The sequence below is a fragment of the Eulemur rufifrons genome, chromosome 2 (genome assembly GCF_041146395.1).
Source record: "Eulemur rufifrons isolate Redbay chromosome 2, OSU_ERuf_1, whole genome shotgun sequence".
Lineage (NCBI taxonomy): Eukaryota > Metazoa > Chordata > Mammalia > Primates > Lemuridae > Eulemur > Eulemur rufifrons.
This window is the reverse complement of record NC_090984.1, coordinates 7,631,315-7,652,954: the sequence shown is the minus strand read 5'-3', so window position 1 is coordinate 7,652,954 and position 21,640 is coordinate 7,631,315. Positions and strand designations below refer to the sequence as shown.

Here is a 21,640-nt window from a genome sequence, read left to right as displayed (position 1 = left end):
CTCACCTCAGCCATTGTCCTATGCAACACAGGATGTTCACACAACTGCCATTTATCCCAACACAGGACGGCCACACAACTGTCACTCATCCTGCACAACACAGAACGGCCACACACCTGTCACTCATGCCGCACAACACAGAACGGCCACACACCTGTCACTCATGCCGCACAACACAGAACGGCCACACACCTGTCACTCATGCCGCACAACACAGAACGGCCACACACCTGTCACTCATGCCGCACAACACAGAACGGCCACACAACTGTCACTCATGCCGCACAACACAGAACGGCCACACAACTGTCACTCATGCCGCACAACACAGAACGGCCACACAACTGTCACTCATGCCGCACAACACAGAACGGCCACACAACTGTCACTCATGCTGCGCCACACAGACTGGCCACACAATTGTCACTCATGCTGCACAACACAGAACGGCCACACAACTGTCATTCATGCTGCGCCACACAGAACGGCCATACAACTGTCACTCGCTGCACAACACAGAACGGCCACACAACTGTCACTCATGCTGCACAAAGAACGGCCACACAACTGTCACTCATGCTGCACAAAGAACGGCCACACAACTGTCACTCATGCCGCACAACACAGAACGGCCACACAACTGTCACTCATGCTGCACAACACAGAACGGCCACACAACTGTCACTCATGCTGCACAAAGAACAGCCACACAACTGTCACTCATGCTGCACAAAGAACAGCCACACAACTGTCACTCATGCCGCACAACACAGAACGGCCACACAACTGTCACTCATGCTGCACAACACAGAACGGCCACACAACTGTCACTCATGCTGCACAAAGAACAGCCACACAACTGTCACTCATGCTGCACAAAGAACGGCCACACAACTGTCACTCATGCTGCACAAAGAACAGCCACACAACTGTCACTCATGCTGCACAAAGAACAGCCACACAACTGTCACTCATGCCGCACAACACAGAACGGCCACACAACTGTCACTCATGCCGCACAACACAGAACGGCCACACAACTGTCACTCATGCTGCGCCACACAGAACAGCCACACAACTGTCACTCATGCTGCACAAAGAACGGCCACACAACTGTCATTCATGCTGCGCCACACAGAACAGCCACACAACTGTCACTCATGCTGCACAAAGAACGGCCACACAACTGTCATTCATGCTGCGCCACACAGAACGGCCACACAACTGTCACTCATGCTGCACAACACAGAACGGCCACACAACTGTCATTCATGCCGCGCCACACAGAACGGCCATACAACTGTCACTCATGCCGCACAACACAGAACGGCCACACAACTGTCACTCATGCTGCACAACACAGAACAGCCACACAACTGTCACTCATGCTGCACAAAGAATGGCCACACAACTGTCACTCATGCTGTGTAACACAGGACGGCCACACAACTGTCACTCGCTGCACAACACAGAACGGCCACACAACTGTCACTCATGCTGCACAACACAGAACGGCCACATAATTGTCACTCATGCTGTACAAAGAACGGCGACACAACTGTCACTCATGCTGTGTAACACAGAACGGCCACATAACTGTCACTCATGCTGCACAACACAGGACGGCCACACAACTGTCACTCATGCTGTACAACACAGGACGGCCACACAACTGTCACTCATGCTGTACAACACAGGACGGCCACACAACTGTCATTCATGCTGCACAACACAGGACGGCCACACAACTGTCATTCATGCTGCACAACACAGGACGGCCACACAACTGTCACTCATGCTGTGTAACACAGAACGGCCACACAACTGTCACTCATGCCGCACAACACAGAACGGCCACACAACTGTCACTCATGCTGCACAACACAGAACGGCCACACAACTGTCACTCATGCTGCACAACACAGAACGGCCACACAGCTGGCTTCTGAGAGTCACAGCACACAGAGAGCTGCAGAGCTGCTGCCTGGGACGGGGCACCACTGGGGCCAAGCTCACCCAGGGCCACTGACTTGTGCCCTTGCTCCTCCCTCCCCACCCGGCCGACAACAACAGTTTAGCTGGGGGCAGAGGGGAGAAAGAGAGAAGCCAGGGTGCCCAGAGCACAATTTTTAAAATTCACAATCACTCAGGGACTTGTACTGAAAAAGACCTCTTTTCCCCAGGGCATGTCAACGCCTTCCTCCGGCTCCCATTGGAGGTGGGCGAGGAGAGCGGATTTTAAACACGTGGGTGGTGCGCAGGACCACGTAGGGCGCTTGCAAGCCGGGAGTCCTGCAGACGCCAGCCCCGCGCTCTCACTGCAGCAGATCAAAGCTGTGCCAAGTAGCACAGCCCCGGGAGATAAAAATCTGAGGTCCCCGCGGATCGCAGCATTGAGATTTTCCACTAAAAATATTTACCAAATTTTAAGAAAATCTGCTTAATGCATTGAAGGCAACAGGATGAGGTTTGGTTCTGAATTGTTGAGAAAAGCTGAACAAATATTTACTGTGATCCACTTATGGCTGGTCATGTTTTCAGCCTCTGGGAAGCATGTGGGCTTGTGGAAATCTCACTGGGCTGACCAGCCTGGGGGCCGGGGTCTCATTCCACCGTTATAAGGAAAAGAAAAAGGGGAGAAAAGTAGCCACACTCTTTGGGTCCCCAGAAGACAAATATCATTTGAAGTGAGAAGTAACAATTTTCTAGAGGTTACCACAAAAGACTCATGACATTTACATTAAGCCTGCCTGGGGTTACGTTAGCTCTGCAGCAAAAAAGAGGGTGTGTGTGTGTGTGTGTATGTGTGTAGGGCTGGGTACATGATTTGGAAATGAATCTACAAATCACAAGTGAGTCTTCACAACAAAAACAATACAGACAGCCAGGTGTCCCAGTTCTGCTTTTCTGGAAAGATTGCATTTGTTCTGTGATGGGCACCTTTGATTCAATCTGCCTGAGCGCCCGTGGGTGCTGGCCCTGTCCCCTCCAAGGGGCTCTCCGAGGGGAGATGCTATCTACGTGCAAGCCAGGCAGGGGGAGCCCGGCCTTTGTTCCTCCCTGCAGAGAGCAGCAACCTCGCCAGAACGCCACCTCTGCAAAGGGCAGGGAGGTGCCATGCCCACATTTAACAAAGTCTCCAAAGAACACCGGGTCTGCCAGCTGGTCAGGGGTCGCGCATGCACTGGGGTGGAAGGATGTGAACGAGCCCCCATGGAGGGGAGGAAACGAAATGCGCAGGAGCTCCCATGGCGGGGAGGGCACCTAGGAGAGTCAGGTCTGGGTGGGGGGCTCCTCCTGCTCTCCCTCTGTTTGGGGCCAGGTCCCCGTCACCTGCGTGCATGCACTGTTGCCGTTGGCAATGGCAGGGTGAGGGGGTGCTGACTCAGTGCTTTCAGCGGGAGAGATGAAAGACTAGGGGCCACATTCATCCTGTCAGAAAAGCAGGGAGGCTGCGCCCCGGGCTGCAGCCTGAGTCCCAAGCCCCCTTCTGACGGGTCTGCCTCGGCCCCTCACCTCGACGCAGGTGGAGCCTCTGCCAAGCGAGGGGCTGGGGAAGTCCTGCCGGCAGGTACACTCGGGCCCCGTCTGTTCACACCCACACTCAGATTCGGGGTCGCTGGTGGCCTCTCCGGGCCTGCACCCCACCCCACGGCCCCCCAGACCCTTGGTTGGCTGAGCCCTGACTCCTCTGCTCCAGGACCCCAGGCCCAGCATGTGCACCCCACTGAACACCAGATGACAGCCCAGTCACACGACACCCACTCCATCCCCGCCCTTTTGGGCACAGAGGGTGGGTGTGTGCCGAGGTAGGCAAATGCTTCTATTTTCAAACTTAGTGGACTTTGCAGAACAGAAATTGCCCCAAACAGCAATCTGCCTCCAGGCGGCTTATATGCAAGAGGTTGACACTCCTCCCTCTCCCCAGTGCGGGAACCTTTCTGGGCTGGGAACCCTCCAGGCCGTCCGCAGGTCACACCCAGCCCTGGGACAGAGGAAGCCCCAAAGTTCCCTTGACCATAGCAGTGCCGGGGGGCACAGGGTGAGAGTGGACAAAAAAGGGGGACTCCACAACGTTGAGCACTTTAGGCTCCTCTGCAGGCCCCCACATGCAAATCCTGGCTGGCAGGCAAGCACCAGAATTTTCCAGGTCCCTCAAGATGGTGGAACCACTTGTCCCGTTCTAAAACTTCACATGTACCCACGAAATTATCTCTTTGAGATCATCGTGGGAACGGAATTAAAGTAGTTAAGTTCAAGGCTGAGGTGCTAACCGCACGGCTCAAATGGAGATGCCGTCTTAAAATTGGATCTTGTGCAACAAACAAGGGGTTTCGGGACCAAACGCGCAAATGATGGGAGAGACCACTGACCACCCTGGTTTCCTCCCTGACGGGGCACTTCAGAGGAGGAGAGGAGCCGGTGTCATTTAGGAACTCAGGGCTTCCTCTGCTGTGACCCTGTCCTGTGTGCTGGTCCCCCGGGGTGGTCCGCAAGACCCCATGGCCGCCCCGTGGGGACTCCACACACAGGGGTGGGAGGGGACTCGTTTGCTAGGGGAGAAAGGATTTTCGTCTTGTCTTTTTTTGAGAGAGAGCTGTGTGAATCAAACAGGATGCTGGTTCAATTGCATCTCGCGCAAGTGGAGTAAAAGTGCACGAGAATTGTGGGGAGGGGGCAAGAAGCCACCCTGAGCAGCAGCATCGCACGCAGGGCTTTGTTTAGGAGGTGAAAAGGTCGTCAGCAGTAATAAAGTGATCATTAAATTGGAGAGAGGTTAAAGGTGACTGGCTGGTTAGCGGTGGAGGCTCGCAGGCTGGTGTCACCCGGGCGCTGCAGGCACCGCACCGCAGGGCTGCGCTGGCAGGAAGTGGCAAGGGTGGGGCCCTTGCAGGATCCCACTATCGCAGCGGGCCCGAGGCCCAATCACTGACACCCACACAGCCGTTTCCTGCACTTAAAAAAAAAATCTGTTTCTCTCTTTGCAAATCAACAACTTTTACCTAGAAACTCTTCAGCGGTGAGTTCTGACTGATCTCGATCTCCGGTCCGTTGCAGAAAATACACCATTGTTTACCTGGGGGAGGTGTGCACCAGGGCTAACTTTAACCTAACTTTAACTGACAGGTTTCGGCCGCCTGCTGGGGCTGTTTTGCATCTGCCTGGAAGAAACTAGCTTCTTCTGCCCCACACGGACACCTGCTGCTTACTTAATACCTTGATAGACCTTTCTAGAAAAGACCTATAGGCACAGAGAACTTAGTGCAGACACCAAGGCTCTGTGCGTGCCCCGGGAGATGACCCTGAATGTCCTCAGGAGATGCTTCCTGGCTGGGATTGGGAGAGGACTGAGTATCTGGTGTAGGGGGCAGGTGGCCAGCCGTGGGCTGCTCCGGTGTAAGACGTGACCGTGGTTCTCCCTTGAGGAAACTCCATGGGGCTCCCCGGTGGGGAGGGTCCCTACCATGACTGCCCAGGTTGACACTTGTCCAGCGGTAAATATGTGCTGTACATATCCAACATCAACTCAACCTCCATCGAGCTTTAAACAGTAAAAAACGAAACAAGCGGATCCCACAGAATTTGAAAACTGCAGCTTCTAGAACACAAGAGCTATAGCACCAAAAATCCAAATGTGACTCAGACCCAACCTTCACTTGGTCCTGTACCGGCGACGGCCAAAGGGGACCCTGGAGCCCTCTGTGAAGCTCAACTCACTGCATGCCGACATTTTTTAAGGGAAGAGATTTCTGCGAAACCGCAGTCTTGTGGGGGAAAGGCCTCTCAGTAACGCCCTGGCCCAGCCTCTGTCTTTCCTGGGAAAGGCGCCCACAGCCGGAGGACGCTGCGTCCTGGTCCCTGTTCCCTGGGGTGGGGAAGGGATGCAGGTCACACACAGCACATCGCTGCAAGGCTTTCCCCCCACACCCACCTGCTAGCCCTGACTCAGTCCCATGTTCAGGCGGGGAAACTGAGGCTTGGCCAGGTTAAGTCACTCACCCAGGGCCCCGAAGACAGTTGGTAGCAGGATCGGAATCTGAACAGGAGATCTTTCTACGATGTCCAGAAACCAGTCTGATCAAGCAGCCTCTTGGGTTTGAGTGGGATAGATGGCCCCGAGGCCAGAGGTAAGTGGACTCAGAGTCTCCTGTCCTGGCCTCTCGTGTGGGAGCCATTTCCTGGCGCAGAGACCTAGAGGTTTCTAGAGCCCTCCAGGTCCCCTGGGACGGACGAGCCCTGGGTGGGGATGTGGCAACATCAGGTGGCTTCCCAGGCAAGGCAGTGAGATGATGGGAGAGAGTCTTTCTTCATCGTGATTTCCGAAAACACAGGTACGATGCTTCGTGCATCGTTTGTGAGAAATACCGTCATCATTAGACAGTCTGTCTACTGGTCTGTCTCTCTCCACTGGGTCACAACTCAAGCGCCAGGGCCACAGGGGCTCCCACCTGTCCCTCCCTGGCACTCAGCCACGCTGGGACCAACACTTCTCCCGCAAAGCCCAGCATCTACAAGGCCCTCGAGGGACTGAGAGTGCCCAGGTGAAGGTGGCCTCCCCACACACTGGACACATGGTCTCTCAGAGGTTGACAAAAGGCTGAATCAGCACACAGGGCAGAAAAGCACATTCCCTCATTTTCGAACTGCTGGATTTTTATGTTTTCTTAAAAACAAAATAAAAAAAAAATACGGACACAGGCTTGCCATCTCCCATCTTACAAAGCCAAGGAAACAAGAGACGTGTCTTATGTTTTCTGGATGAACTTTCTGAGTGGGACTTTGTCTGACACACACCTGCTGACCTCTCTTGCTTAATGGCCAGGCACCCGCCAAGCTGCCGTGTGACTGGGAAGTGGGAAGGGGATTGTGCAGAGCTGGGCTCCGAGTCCCCTGACCAGAGAACCAGGGTAGGGTGAGCAGCTGCCTTCGTCTCCCCGCAGAGAGCCACACACACCCCGCCAACATACGACTTGTTAAAAGGCCACCCCCAGTCCCACGTTTTGCGCGGCCGGTGGCATTCAGATCGTTAGATGTTAGTGTGGAATTGCAGCAGAAACAGTGCTGGAAGCTCAAACGGCAGCCCCCGCACGGTCTGTACCTACCACCCAGCAGTGTGTACAACGCAGAATTTTTCTGTTCAGCCATTGCTTCTAGGTAAAAGAATCAAATGAGAGACACTTAGGCCTCCACACCAATATCCTGCAGTCGCTCACAGATGAAAACACTGCACATGCATCGACCATTTTCCAGAACACTCCGAATCGCACAGCTTGGTTCATAGTACTGCTGTCTAAGGGAGGAGGGTGAGGCCTGGGCAGGAAGCAGGTCACCAGGTCTAGACCCGGCCCTGCAGCCACCTCAGTGAATGACCTCAGGCACTCTCCACGACCTCTGACCCCCCTTTCCTCTTCTGCGAAAGGGACAGCACCTGTCCTGTCTCTCACAGGTCTTGCTAGGGTCTGCTGTCGGAAGAGCTGAGCAAGTGCTTCCTGAGGGCCCTTAATGTTAATGTAGTTCTGCAGAGGGCACCGACGGCCCCAGCACCTCGCCGGACACAGCAGAATAAAATGCAGTGGCCCAAGCCAGAGCAAATCCTGACGTGGCTCTACGAAAAGCCTCAACTCCGACGCCTCCAAAGGGGTCCTCCAAACCCCGGTTGCTGAACGTTCCACTTTTAACCAGCATTCTCTGCTTTCTAAGCCCACGGTACACTAAAAACAGAAGCCAAAATGGGGTGGGTAGGCTCGCAGAGGGAGACACAAGGGGAGGTGACAGCTGAGGAAAAGTTCAACAGCAGACCCAGTTGGGTTCAGGTAAGCGGGGAGGTGGAGGTGACAGTTTCCATGAAACACTCAAAATGAAGCTCTGTGCCTTTGAGCTACTGAGTGGGATGGCTCCTCCACAGGGCCCACCAAACACAGCACTGCCCTCCACGCCTGTGCATGCATACACATTCACATATGAATATGCATGCGTGCAGGATCTGCATATACAAGTGTTCATGTGTGCATGAATGCATGCGTGTAAGCATGAAGAGCATGCATGCATGGGTATGTGTGTGTTTGCGTGTGTGCATGCATATGGATACATGCACACATACATGAGCATGCATGTGTGATGCAGTATGTGAATGTGTGTGCTCACCTGTGTGCATGTGTGTGCATTCACATGCCATTCTGCATATGTGCATGTGTGCACAAGCACTGAGAATGTATATGCACGCACAGGCATGTGTGTGCATGCAAGTGTGTGCACAAGTGTGCATGCATGTATCACATGCATGTAAATATGTGCCCTTATGTGTACGCATGGACGAGCATGTGCATATGTGTCCCAACTGTGTGCATGCAGTATGTAAATATGCATGTACTCATCTGTGTGCATGTAGGCACGTGTGCATGCATGTGTGTGTACGTGTGTGTGCATGCATGCTTTTGCTCCTGTCTTTCAGACAGAATGAGCAGGCCCCATGCCATCCATCAGGAGACCAACAAAGGTCCCCTCAGAGCCACTGCCTGTACGTAAGGTGCTGGTGGCCTCTCACGGATAGAAGGGAATTCCTTTGTTGTTTGTTTTTCCTCCATTTTATGGTTAAGTGCCTTTGATGTGTGGCTTACAGAAATGATCTCTTTACCCATCTGTTATCTGCTCACGGTTCACAGACAATCTGCTCTAAATCTGCACAGCCCACTGGTCATACTTTCTTTCATGACTCATCAACAAGGAAGCCAACCTGATCACTGCAGGCCGCTTCACTGTCCTCCCAAAAGGCGGCCAGGCCAGGTAACAGGACAGGAGAGGCAGTGGGTTTTTGTTTGGTTGGATTTTTTTTTGTAGAGACAGGGTCTCGCTCTGTCACCCAGGCTGGAGTGCAGCGGCGCAATCATAGCTCACTGCAGTCTCAAATTCCTGGGCCCAAGTAATCCTCCTGCCTCAGCCTTCTGAGTCGCTAGGACTATAGGCGTGCACCACCACGCCTGGCTAATATTTTTCATTTTTTTTTACAGACACAGTCTCATTATGTTGCCCAGGCTGGTCTCAAACTCGTGGCCTCAAGTGATCCTCCTGCCCCAGCCTCCCAAAGTGCTGGGATTACAGGCGTGAGCCACCGCGCCTGGCCACCGTTTTTAAAATAAGTTTCCCTCTGCTCATCCCTGCTGACCAGTGGCCGATATGCGGGATCAAGGGTCACTGGTATTAATAACTGTGGAGCTGGGTGCGAGGGGAGCTACTAGGATCTGCTCAAGGACCTGCAACGATGACGGAGCCACAGGTGGAGTCCACTGGGTGGATTCAAGGGGAGGGGTGAGTGCAGGCTGGAAGGTGAGTGCTACACCCCACTGCAGAGGCGGTGGGGCTGGGAGGGGGCACACCTGTCTAGGGAAAGCCAGGTAACAGAAGGCACAACCATGGGGGTGTGTGGGCCACCGCAATCCAGGGACAGTGCAGGTGAGACTTGCCTGGAGACTAGAGAACAGAAGGGAAGTCCCAGGCCAGGCCTGGACGAAACGGCCTGGGATGAGGGATGAGGGCCAGCAATGAGGGGCTGGGTACACAGACTAGAGAACTGCAGTGACTCCTTCTGCCACGTGCAGCAACAGCTTTCTGCCCGAGAGTCTGGGAAATGGGCCTGCCAGCCTATCTCTAGCACACGAGAGAAAACCCACGCGTGAGTTTAAAGTCCTCGGAGTCCTCAGGGGCACACTCAACTCTTTCCCGAGAGCAGAGCCGAGGGCCGAGGCTGGGAGACCCGGCAGCACCAGCCACTGAGAGGCCAGGCAGGGTCTGCAGGAAGACCTTGCTCGGAAGTGTGTGCCGAGAAGCGGGGCTGCGGGGAGGCCCGCACCATCCTGCCTCTTCTCGCACCGAACACAGCCACGGAGGACTCCCTGCCTTCCCAGCCCGAGTCCTTAATCAGCCAGGGAGGGCTGGACCGAGCAGGTGGCCTCTGCTGCCGTCCCCACTCCAGGGTGTTGGGGGCAAAGGAAGGGGCCAGAGCAGCCCGGGGGCCGAGGCCCGTGGTGCTTCCTGAGGTGCAGCCAGGGTGCCGGGGTGGCACTGACACGCTTGGGCAGGGGCCACAAGGAGGGCTCTGAGGCCTGGGTTTTCTAGACCCCAGCATGGAGCCCGGAGCCAAGGGGCCCACAGGGTGGGGGCGAGGGCAGGCAGGTGGGAGGTGCTGGGGAGACCCTCTTGCTCAGCGTGCATCAACACGGCATCTGCTTCTACTCTAGCTGGTGGGTGGGGGGCCCTGGGTCCCCCGCTGTTCCGCATCGGCGGGCGGCGGCAGTGAGAGAAGAAAGCGTACTGACCGCTGGGCGGCTTAGGCCGTGGAGGAGCGGGTTTCTTCGGAGGCAGAGCAGGAGTGTCCTGTTTACTTTTAAAGGGGTCATCTGAGAATCCTGCCCCTCCCAAGGAGGAGGTGAAAGGGCCAGAAGTTGGGGGCTGTAAGAGAGGACACGAAACAGAGGCAAAAACAGTCATTAAAACGAAGGCAATGGACGTCCACGGAGCAGCACTCACGCACCGAGGCCCCTGGCGAGGCCTCTGACCCTCCAGGCTGCATGCCGCGGCCTTGCTCGGACCCGTCCTTCGAAAGGTCCCTGCTTTCCTCACCCTCAACAGCAGGACCCGTGGCCTGTGAGGGAGGGGGTAGCTGACGTACAGCAGCCCTGGGGGTACCCCCGGCTGCGCTTGCCAGCCCACCTGCACAGGTGGGGGTGGGGATGCCGGGGTCTTTTCTGACTCCAGGCCTTGGCACACAGGGGCCCCTGGGCCTCCTGCTCACACTCCAGAGACGCACCCCACCCTCACGCCTGGACCCACTGTGGTGCTCGGCGCGGACCCCAGTGTGATGCCTCCCAGCTGAGCGGGCCGGTGTGGTCACTGCCTCCGGTTAGGGACAGGCAGCTCCAGGCGCTGGCACCAGACCCCCCTCCTCACCCCTGGGCTGCCCACATGCCGCATCCCATGAGTGACCCAGGTCACGTGCCCAGCCCAGCCCCACCCATCGGCACAGCCACGCCACCCCCATCGGACTCTGACCACCTCTGCCTGGAGCCCCCAGCAGCCTCCTCCACCCCTGCACCTGCTCACCCTCACACCTACTGCCTCAAACCCAAACTGGATCACGTCACCCCAGCTCTGAGCAGTTAGACAGAGACGGTTATAGACAGCTGGGTGGTGGCATGGGGGGACGGGGGCGGGCAAGTGGGTGGGCAGATGGATGTATAAGTGGATGAGTGGTGGAATGAGTGGTGGGCGAGTGGGTGGAAGGACAGGTAGGGAGGGGGCGCAGGGGGTCGGGGCAGGGATGGACGGGAAGAAGGTCGATACGCAGAGGTGATACTTAGGTAGGCAGGTAGCCCTGGACGGCCCACACCTACAGGTAGCTCCGGGCTCTTTAAGTCACGCAGGGCCTCCATTGCTGCCCCCGCTGCCTGATTCTTCAGCCTCATCCCTGAGGCTACCCGCCCCCCCATCCCCTCATGATGACGACTCAGTCCCTGGATCCTCTTGTGACCCCCGGACGCTGACTCGGCCCCACATTTCTGGGCCCTGTGCACACGGGTCTCCCGCTGCGGAGCCTGTCTCCTTCCTCAGACACCGGTGGGTGCCTGTCCTGCCCCAGGGCTCTCCCTGGGGCCCCTTCCCGCCATCCATGCCTGCTCCGACACCATGCTGTTGCCCAGTGGGACACAAGTCACGGTGCCAGTGTGACTGGCTTCCAGGCCTCTCCCACCTGGAGGGCAAGCGCGGGCCCTTCCTCTCCGGCAGTGGACAGGGTCAGCACACGCCCCTGAGTGCCACCTCCCATGGGGACGCCTGCCCCTCACCTCAAGCACCAGCACAGCATGAACTCCATTGTGCCTCAGTTTCCCCGCATGCAAAGTGAGGGGCATGAGGCAGAGCTGTAGCTCAGGTGCCTGAGTAAAGGGGCTGGGGAGCCCCAGGAGGGAGAAAATTGCTTTCTACTGGGGGCGGGGAGAGTGTGTAATACAACAGAAAACAACTACAAAGAGGGTGGGGACCCAGGGTGGGGTGGGGACGGGCCACAGCGAGAGATGGAGGAGTGGCTGGGAGGGGGCTTTTAACTGTGCCCCCACCAGGGCAGGGCTAGAGACAGAGAACAAAGCAGAACACAAAACACATTTAAGGGGTTCCCTTAGATAACTGGGACCCCAGACACTGCTGGAGGAGCAGGGAGAGGTCAACCCCACCTCTGGTGACGAGTCGCAGAGTGTCAGCCACCTTGGCCTCTAACGTTTAGTCGCAGAGTCTCGGCTGCTCGGCCCAGGCAGAGCTGCATCAGGGACAAGGCCCCACTGCAAGAGGCAGCCACCCCTACCCACACCCAGGTCCCCGCGACAGGTGAGTGGCGGGGCCCCCAGGGAGGAGGAGGGGCCGGAAGGGCTTTTGCACACACAGCAGCCCACCTGGCCCCAGCCCTGGGCGCCGCTAGGCTCTCTGGAGCCGCCCAGGTGGGAAACGCTCACTCTGCGCTGACCTTCTCACCTAACCTAGCCAGTGGCCTTGGGAGGGAGCCCCCCTTTTTTAATAGGGTCTTGCTATATTGCCCAGGCTGGTCTCAAACCCCCTGCCTCAAGCAATTCGCCTGCATAAATCTCCCAAAGTACTGGGATTACAGGTGTGAGCCACTGCACCTGCCTTCTCTGCACACCTTCAGCTGGGCAGGCAGGAATGGAAACCACTTGGCAGAGAGGTGGCAGGACTAGGTGAAGCCCCCGAGTGGACCCCCAGCCCTCATCCTGGTGCTCCAGGGAAGGGGCACGGAGGGGACAACCTCTGCGTCTCTTCGTCCACCCTCGGCACATGCTGCCTTCTGGGCCGTGTCTCCCCACTCAAATTGAGCCATTGGCCCCGAGGACCAAGGGGTGCCTTTCCGTCCTCTGGGTCGTGCGGTAGGACCTGGGCTCTAAGGGTACGCTCGGCCTGAAGTCCCTAAGGGGTAAGACCTGGTGACACATTCAAACCCGAGCTGCGTCATCCCCCAGGCTGACTGGGGACATCTCAGGCCAAGCAGGCTCAGCGCCTCCCGCTTACATTTGAACCTGAGGGGCCAATCGGCTCCTTGCAGATGCCAGGGTTCCGATCGTAAACGCCTGGCACCCCCTCAACGGTGAACTCTATCGCTCCTAACGCCAAAACGCCGCGTCATTTCCCAATCCCAATTTTCATGACTTCACATTTCCCAAGACGTCTCCCTGGGGACTCAATTCTTTCCTACTCGGGCAGCAGCTTCAAGGAAAGTTGCTATTTTTAGAAAGGTTTCACTAAAGCTGTCAGGGGCTCGGCAGGAGTGAAGTGAGCTTAAAATAAAAGACAGACAGAAAAGCTACTGTGAAAACCAGCTCTGAGAGACACGGGTTTGGGTTCACTGTTTAAAGAACTGGCTCAGAGCAAACGGCTCTGACCTATAAAAAGCAGCCCCAAGTACGAACGCACAGCTTTAAAACGTGATTGGGAAGTTGCTAAAAACGGGCTGAACACCAATTAAGTCTTCACAGATGGCCTTCCTTGGGGCAGGGGTGTGAAATAAGTAAGTTAGACTCTTGTTTTTATTCTCAAATGCTCCCCAAAAATGTATTTTGGGGAATTTGCTTTTAAAGCAAGCTGGTGTCATTTAGGCCCAATACTATCTAGAAAAATCTCTCCGGGTGGGGGTGGCCGGACCTCAACTAAGCTTGCAGGCCTGACAGCCTCCCAGAGGGAACCGCTGGAATCGGATCGATGCCTGGTTGCTCTCCTCCGCAAGCCCAGCAGAGGGGAAAAGTTGGCAATGTAAAAAAAAAAAAAAAGGCAAAAAAACACCTTCTCGTCACTTTACTTTCATTTCCTTCAGCATTTTATTTATATACACGATGTTGTTCTTGAAAAACAGAAAGGTAACCGGGAGGGAAAAACAAAGCTTCCAGGTCACACTGCGCTCGGTATCCAGCTGTCGAAGTGTCACGACAGCAGGAGCGTGTGGGTCGGTGGAAACAAAACAATATAGTACCGGAGACCAATTTTCCACGGCCCCGTCCAACTCTGTTCTGGCCCGGCGCCCCGCACAGGAAGTGGGACTGGCTCTCAAATCACAACCGCACGTGTGTGAACAGCCTGATCTCGGGGCACGAGGACGGGGAGAGGGAGGTCATTCGAAGAGGAGAAAATGCAACTCGGGTTAGGACAGGCAGCAAAACAGGGAAGGGCCAGGCTCTGAGGTGTCCCACTCAGGGAAGACGCAGTAGCTCTGGGAAACTCAGGGTCTGCGGGACACGGTGCCCCGAGGGGGGCGGAGCGAGAAGACGGTGGTCTGGGCCTGCTGGGGCTGGGAGGGCTGCTCCTGCCGTCCAGGGCCGAGGGTCGCTGCTGCAGGCTGGCCACCCTGCCCCGGCCCCGGCAACACCCACGCAGCCTCTGCTCTGCCACCGCTTGACACAGGGGTCCTCACTCGTGCACAGCAGCCCCCTGGAGCTTCTCTCTCATCCCTGTCCTAGCTCCGGCCACTCCGGGTGACACGGCCTGGTGCTGACAGTGAGGAGGATGGAGGAAGGAGGATCTGCCTCCTGCATGGGACAGTCAGAGAAGACGAGCCAGAGCCCTGCCCTTGGGATTGCTGCCACCATGTGGCAGAAGTTTCTGATTTCAGGAGACGGTTTCCCGCCTGCTCGGGAGGGTGTGAGCCAACGTCAGGGGAACTCTCGCCGCCCTGCTGCCCTCTGGCCATCCCAAACAGGGCCACAGCGTGTCAACGAGGGACGCGGGGCCTCCTCCGTGTGCTGAAAGGAGAGGCCCCCACACCAGCACCTCTGGGCCCCTCCGCCCCGCCAGTGAGTGCAGACAGACATTCTGCCTTGGCCAGAAGCTGGAGCCGCTGCTCCACCGGGTACTCCAGCTAACGTGCTTCTCTGAAAACCTGAACAGAACCTCGGCTGTTTCTCAGAAGCTGTGCACCACAACCAATCACACCTTGCTACTGCTGCCAACCACAAGGCACCCAGGGAATTGCTTGCTCCGTCGGCGAGCCAACATGGCACAACCGAGGCAGGAAGCCCCACGAAGCTGGCACCTCGGGGTGCCTGGGTGTGGGGGCTGGCAGTGGCTGGGGGGACTCCGCACCTGGGGTGCTCGCGTTCCACGTACTCACAGGGCTCCCTGCCGTCCCTGCCTTCAGGCCGACGACAGCACCCACAGAGGATGGGCCCGGCTGTCCTGGGCCCCTGCCCACTGGGACGGGGGACTGTGCTTTGCTCGTGGCCACCGCCTCTCCCCCAGTGCCGACGGCACCTGGGCCTCAGCAGGCACTCGGTGAAAATCGGCGGAATGCGTGGGGAAAGCAGGGCCCAGGCTGTGGCCCAGGGGCTCCCTGTCTGGGGCTCCCGAGAAGGAACAAAGCAGACACAGGTGCCAGGATTGGGCACAGGACGCGGCACAGCTCACCTGCTTCCCTCAATTCCCATCAGAGAAACGCGCTCACTGCTGAAACCGAGGGACACACGACGTCGAAATGAGGCACAGGGGACCCTCACCCTGGCTTTACTCTCACCAAGGTGACCATTTTTGACTTTTTAGCAGTTTCTTCTGGAACTTACCTCAGTAGTAATGGGCTTCTGCTGTTATTTCTTGATCGGTCCATCTTGGACACTCTACAGACAGACGTCTTGCCACGTTACAGATCTGGCCCTAACCACAGCGCCCCACCAAGCCCCTCGAGGAAGAGCCCCAGTACACGTGTGGGCTACAGCCACGTCAGTTCACGCCATCGTGTGCCAGGCTGGACACACACACTGTCTGGCCTTGTAGCGGCCCTGACTGTGTCTTTCTAGAACAATTTGCTTCTGCCCTGTGGACTTATGAACATCTATTCCTGGGCCTGGCCCTCGTGTTTGGACTCCCCTCCTGAGCTCTGCCCCACAGGGGGCTCCAGACACTGGCTCGGCCCACTGCCTCAGACGCCTCACACCTACAGGCCGCAACCCTCCTGGGAGCTCTGTTCTCAACATCTTCGTGAGCTCCTATGTGGCCACGGTGACAACTTCGTCGCCTGCGATCTGATGGTCGCCAGATGCCAGCAGGAGCGGGGGGAACCGGGGCATGGACGGCCACTGCAAGGGTTTCAGGACTACGGCCGTTTCACCCAGAGGGAGACGCGTCCGATCACAGCCGGGGGTGCTTTTGGACCCTGCCCTTACAACCTCACGTTTGAAAGGTGCTGGGGAAATACATACGTGACAGTAACAATTCTGTCTGGCAGCCCACACCACGACAAGAGGCACAAAGAGACTGGCAGAGGCACGGGGCTCTGTGGGAGGGGCTTTACCTTGGACATCTGGCTGAAGTCGGCAAAGCCCTCAGCACTATTGAAGGACCCACTTCCAAAGGGGTCTAAGGTTCCAAAGGGATCTGCAATTGGCACCAACAAAGTCACAGTTACAGGTCTTGAACGGAACATGCCTTCTGGGGTCAAGGGATTTTCTAAACGGCTCCTGACTCAGGCGTCAGGGAGGCTGCCTACATTGGCCAGAGACGTGCACCTGTGTGGTCCTCAACACAGCCCCCCCCCCCCCTTGCTGCTCAGGGTTCCTGCATCTCGGTAGGACACTTTCTTACCATGACAGCCGGCTCTGGGAGGGCCAGTGTCATTCACAGCCATCACAGGGGCAAAAAGGTGCCGCAGGAGCACGGCCTGCTGTCCCACTGGGCCAGGGTGGGAGGATGAGACGGAGGGGAGGGGCAATTCAGGGGCCACCCGCTGCCCACACAATTTTTGTAGGGATGTCATCTGCGTGGTAGAGATTTTTGCTGAACTTTGCCCGTTGGCCTGGGAGTGATTTGCCTGGAGCAGCCGACACACCCACATATGATACCAAACTCTGCTAACCACCAGGTGAGGCCGCAGGGCCAGGTGGGGCTCGTTCCCAAGAGAAAGGAGGAGCGTGCGAACGCTGTGTGCAGGCTCGAGAGCGCAGCAGTGAGGTGAGGCTTCTTCACACACAGACTCCACCGCCCAGGCCAGGAGCCTGGGTCAGACTTTGGATTCTCTTCGGGAGAAAACCCAAAGATACAAACCCAAGGCTGGTACGGAGGAATGAGTAAACGGTAACTAGTAACTCTGGTGCCATCGCTGGATTCCTACTGCAAAACGTCCTTTCCGGACAGATGCCACCGCTCGCCCAGGAAGCTGAGCAGCCGGTGTGGGTATTGGTTTTGGCCTAAGGGTCTCAGGCAAGGATCTGGGTCCCTGACTATGACAACACCAAGGCCACGCTGGATGTGGAGGTGAAAACATTAACTGAGCCTGCTCTGCTACTGCCCGAGGAACCGTCAGGAAGGAAAATAAGCCGCAGGTCTCACCTGATCCTTTTGAGGAGACGCTGGAGGAGGAGAAGGGATCGCTGGATTCAAAGGGGTCGAGCTGGGGGGAAGGAGAGAGGAGAGTAAACTGCAGTTCGTTTATTCCATCACCCACTTATTCAACCAAACTTTCCTGACGTCCACACCCGCCATATGCAGTGCCAGGCCATGGGCAGAGTGAACTGATTTAAATTAAACCCAGGTGGAGTAAAATCCCTCCTGCAAATAATACACCTGTAAACTCTGGACAAAATACAAAAAAAAATTAAAAAGCCACTACCTGAAGGCTTGGGAAGTGAACCAAAGCAGGAAGACTTTGGGGGAGAATTGAAATTTGGCAGAAGAACACAGTATGAGGTTGAGTTTTCCATTTTGACAGCGAGAGCCTGAGGGTGCCAGATAGCTGCAGTGTGGCGAGGTGCGGTGCAGGTGGCTGACATTACAACAGAAAACTGGGGCTCAGGGACAACCACTGCCGTGAGAAAGGGAGGGGTGGATCAGAAAGGAGTGGCAGAGAATAGGAGCCCCCAAATCCGGTGATACTCTCTGCCCAGGTCTCAGGCTGACCCCTGCCCCGTGTGTGCATGGTAAGACTCAAAGAGGCCTGCAGCTGAGGCTGTAAGAGTTACACCTGGATTTGAGCATCTGCAGGAGGCAGGCGAGGGAGAGTCAGAGTGTGAGGCCCACCAAGTTGTTTGCCTGCTGAAACAAAACCAGCCACACTCTTTGGAGGAATGTAACAGAACACAGTCTCCACAACAGCACTCGCAATGTACAAGATACATTTTTAAACTAATCAACACACAAAGAACCAGAAAAATGTGGCCAGTTATCAAGGGAAAAGACAATCAAGGGGGCTGATTCCACGACAGACACAGATGCTGTAATTCTCGGACAAGGACAACTTTAAAGCAGTGATTATAACTGTGCTCAATGAGGAAAAGGAAAATACACTTAAAATGAATGAAAAAATAGGAGATCTTAGCAGAGAAATAGAAATTATTCAGAAGAAACAAACAGAAATTCGACAACTGAAAAAGTATAATATCTAGAATGAAAACTTCAGTAGGTTAAACAAACAATAACAGAGGAAAGAGTAAGTGAAGTTGAAGATAGATCAGTAGAAATTACCTGATCAAAAGAAAAAGGAAGAAAAAGAGTGAAAAGAAAAAGAAATAGAGCCTCAGGGACCTGAGGGACAATAACAAAAGGTCTAACAAACATGTAACTGGAATCCCAGAAGAGAGACAAAATAGGGGAGAAAAAAATATTTGAAGAATTAATGGCTGAAAACTTATCAACTTTGGTGAAAAAAATAATTGATAGACACAAGAAGCTTGGCAAAGCCTAAATACAGAAAAAAATCACATGTACATATGTCACAAACTAATAAAAACCATAGATAAAGAAAGAATCTTGGCCAGGCGTGGCGGCTCACGCCTGTAATCCTAGCACTCTGGGAGGCTGAGGCAGGAGGATGGCTTGAGCTCAGGAGTTCAAAACCAGCCCCAGCAAGAACAAAACTCGTCTCTACTAAAAACAGAAAAATTAGCCAGGTGTCATGGTGCACAACTGTAGTCCCAGCTACTCTGGAGGCCGAGGCAGGAGGATCACTTGGGCCCAGGAGTTCGAGGTTGCAGTGAGCTAGGCTGACACCACTGCACTCTATCCAGGGTGACAGAGCAAGACTCTGTCTCAAAAAAAAAAAAAAAAAAATCTTGAAAGCAGAGGAAAAAATACATTACATACAAGACAACTATTGAAAAGACAAATCTTACCAAGGACAATAGAGGCTGAAAAGCAGTGGAACAACAACCTAAAGTGCTGAAAGAATAAAAGAAAATACTGTATCGAGCACAAATATGCTTCAAGAATGACAACACAATAGACCTGCACTACATGAAGTGCTAAAGAAAATGCTTTAGGCTGAAGGAAGATGACAATGGAGGGAAAATCAATCTTCAGAAAGGAATGAAGAACATTAGAAACGGTAAATATTTGGGTAAAATTAAAAGACTTTTCCTCCTCATTTCTTTAAAATACAGTGGATTAAAGCAAAAATTATAACACTGTCTTATGGAGTTTATAATGTATTCAGGTGTCTGACATTCACACAATAGCTATAACATAAGCACACTGATCGGGGAGGTGGATAAATGGACCTATATGGTTGCAAGTTTTCTACATTTTACATAAAGTAATAATATTAACTCCAAGTAGACTACGAAACGTTAAAACTGTACATGGTAATCCCTAAAGCAACCTCTAAAAAATAACTAAAAGAGGTATAATTAAAATAAGAAGATAATAAAATGGAATTCTAGAAAATATTCAAATAATCCAAAACAGGGCAAGAAACAAAACATGGGATAAAAAGCAAGCAAATATTTGCTTCTAACAGGCTGTTGGGAAAAAAAAGCAAATCAAATATAGTAGACTTAAATCCAACTATATCGATAATTACATTAAATGTTAATAGACCAGATACTCCATTTAAAAGGCAGAGACTTCCAGACTAGATTAAAAAAAAAAAAAAAAAAGCAAGCCCTGACAGTATGCTAATTACAAAAGATATCTATCAAATATAAAGACCCAGGTAGCTTGAAAGTAAATGGCTGAAAAAAGATATACCATACAGTAAGCAGAAAAGGATGAAGCAATAAAATAGATTTCAAGACAAAGAATATCATCAGAGATCAAAAGGAACCTTTTCTAATGATAAAGCTTGTTGGATTAGGAAGACACAATAATCATAAATATGTATGCACCTCACAAATCTTCAAAATACACAAAGCAAAACTTGACTGAATTAAAGGGGGACATAGATAATTCCTCAATCATAGGTAAGGGTTTAACACCCCTCTCTCAGCCATTGGTAGAGCTAAAAAAAAACAGATAATCTGAACACTATCAGCCCACTCGACCTAATTGGCATTTAGAGAACATTATGCCCAACTGCAGATACGTATTCTTCTCCAGTGTATATGGTACGTTCACCAATACACACCATAGACAACAGGCTCGATAAATTTAAAAGTATTGAAAACATACAGAATATGTTCTTTAGTAACAGATTTAATTAGAAATCAATATTATAAGATACCTAGGGGAAAAAGCCAAATATCTGCAAATAAAACACACCACCCTTTAGATAATCATGGGCAAACAGAAATCACAGGGGAAATTAGAAAATATCTTAAAACTGAATGACAATGACAATGAAAATACAGTTTCAAAATGTATGGAATACAGCTAAAGCAGAACAGCAGGGTAACAGGCTGCTTTAAATGTACACAGATGTTCCTCCACTTACAGTGGGGCTACATCCCCATAAACACCCTGTAAATCGAAAATACTGTAAGTTGAAAATGCGTTTGATGCCCTGATAAACCCATCGTGAAGTTGGAAAATCGTAAGTTGAACCAGCGTGAGTCCAGATGCTCCCTGACTTATGATGGAGTGACTTCTCTTAATCCACCGTGGTCAAAACATCTTAAGTTGAACCACTATACATTTGGGATCGAGTTTATATTAGAAAACAAAGTCTAACATCAATGGCTTGAAGGCTGGATCGTAAGAAGTTAGAAGAGCAAAGTGAACCCAAAGCCAGGAGGAGAAAGGAAGTAACAACAGGAGGGAAGCAATCAGGGAAACAGAACACAAACAGTAGGGAAGATTCACAAAGCCACAACGTGGTGCGTGGAAAGGATCAACAAAATTGAGAAACAGATCACCAATACCAGGAATAAAAGGCAGATTCTCACCACAGGTCTTACAGACATTTTTTAAAAAGGCTAAAAAGGAAACATTACAAACAAGTCCCTGCCTCTGCAGCCACAAAGCCAACGGCCGCCTCACTGTCCGGGAGCGAGACTGGGCCGGGGATGCCAGCACGCTGGGACTGCTCCACGCTCCACGCTCCAAAAGGGGCCAGCTGTCAGGAGGCGCCGCCTTCCCTCCCTGTCTCTAGGCACTCGCTCTCCCCAGTGACGTCCGCCCCACTCACCTTTGCGGGTAGGGAAGGGTTTTTCGTGAACGGGTCTGAGGTAAAAGGGTCGTTCTTCGTCTGTTTCTTAAAGAAGTCGTCGGTGGTGGAGCCGCGGAATGGGTCGCTTTCTTTGAAAGGATCCCCTCCGAACGGATCTGGAAGGTGTTTAGGGAAGTTAAGGAAAAATGCCCCGTGAGTAAGCAGCGTTATGCTTAGCGACGGAACTCAGGCATAAAAGAACACATAACTGAATGGTGCCATTTCCACGAAATTCTAGAAAAGGCAGAAACC

General features: G+C 53.6%; 1 protein-coding gene across 4 annotated transcripts in view; it reads right to left on the bottom strand.

The window, feature by feature from the left end:
* The window catches only part of EPS15L1 (epidermal growth factor receptor pathway substrate 15 like 1), a 99,414-nt gene that overhangs the window by 10,718 nt on the left and 67,056 nt on the right, over positions 1-21,640 (bottom strand). For 2 of the 4 annotated variants that reach the window (XM_069477231.1, XM_069477233.1), the window contains exons 19-22: positions 21,368-21,504; positions 17,362-17,422; positions 16,328-16,410; positions 10,314-10,446 (exon numbers count right to left, since the gene is read on the bottom strand). In XM_069477231.1, coding sequence (XP_069333332.1) covers positions 10,314-10,446; positions 16,328-16,410; positions 17,362-17,422; positions 21,368-21,504 — 414 coding nt within the window. The remainder of the gene's footprint in view (positions 1-10,313; positions 10,447-16,327; positions 16,411-17,361; positions 17,423-21,367; positions 21,505-21,640) is intronic. The other 2 variants (XR_011234398.1, XM_069477232.1) reach the window with 1 other exon arrangement.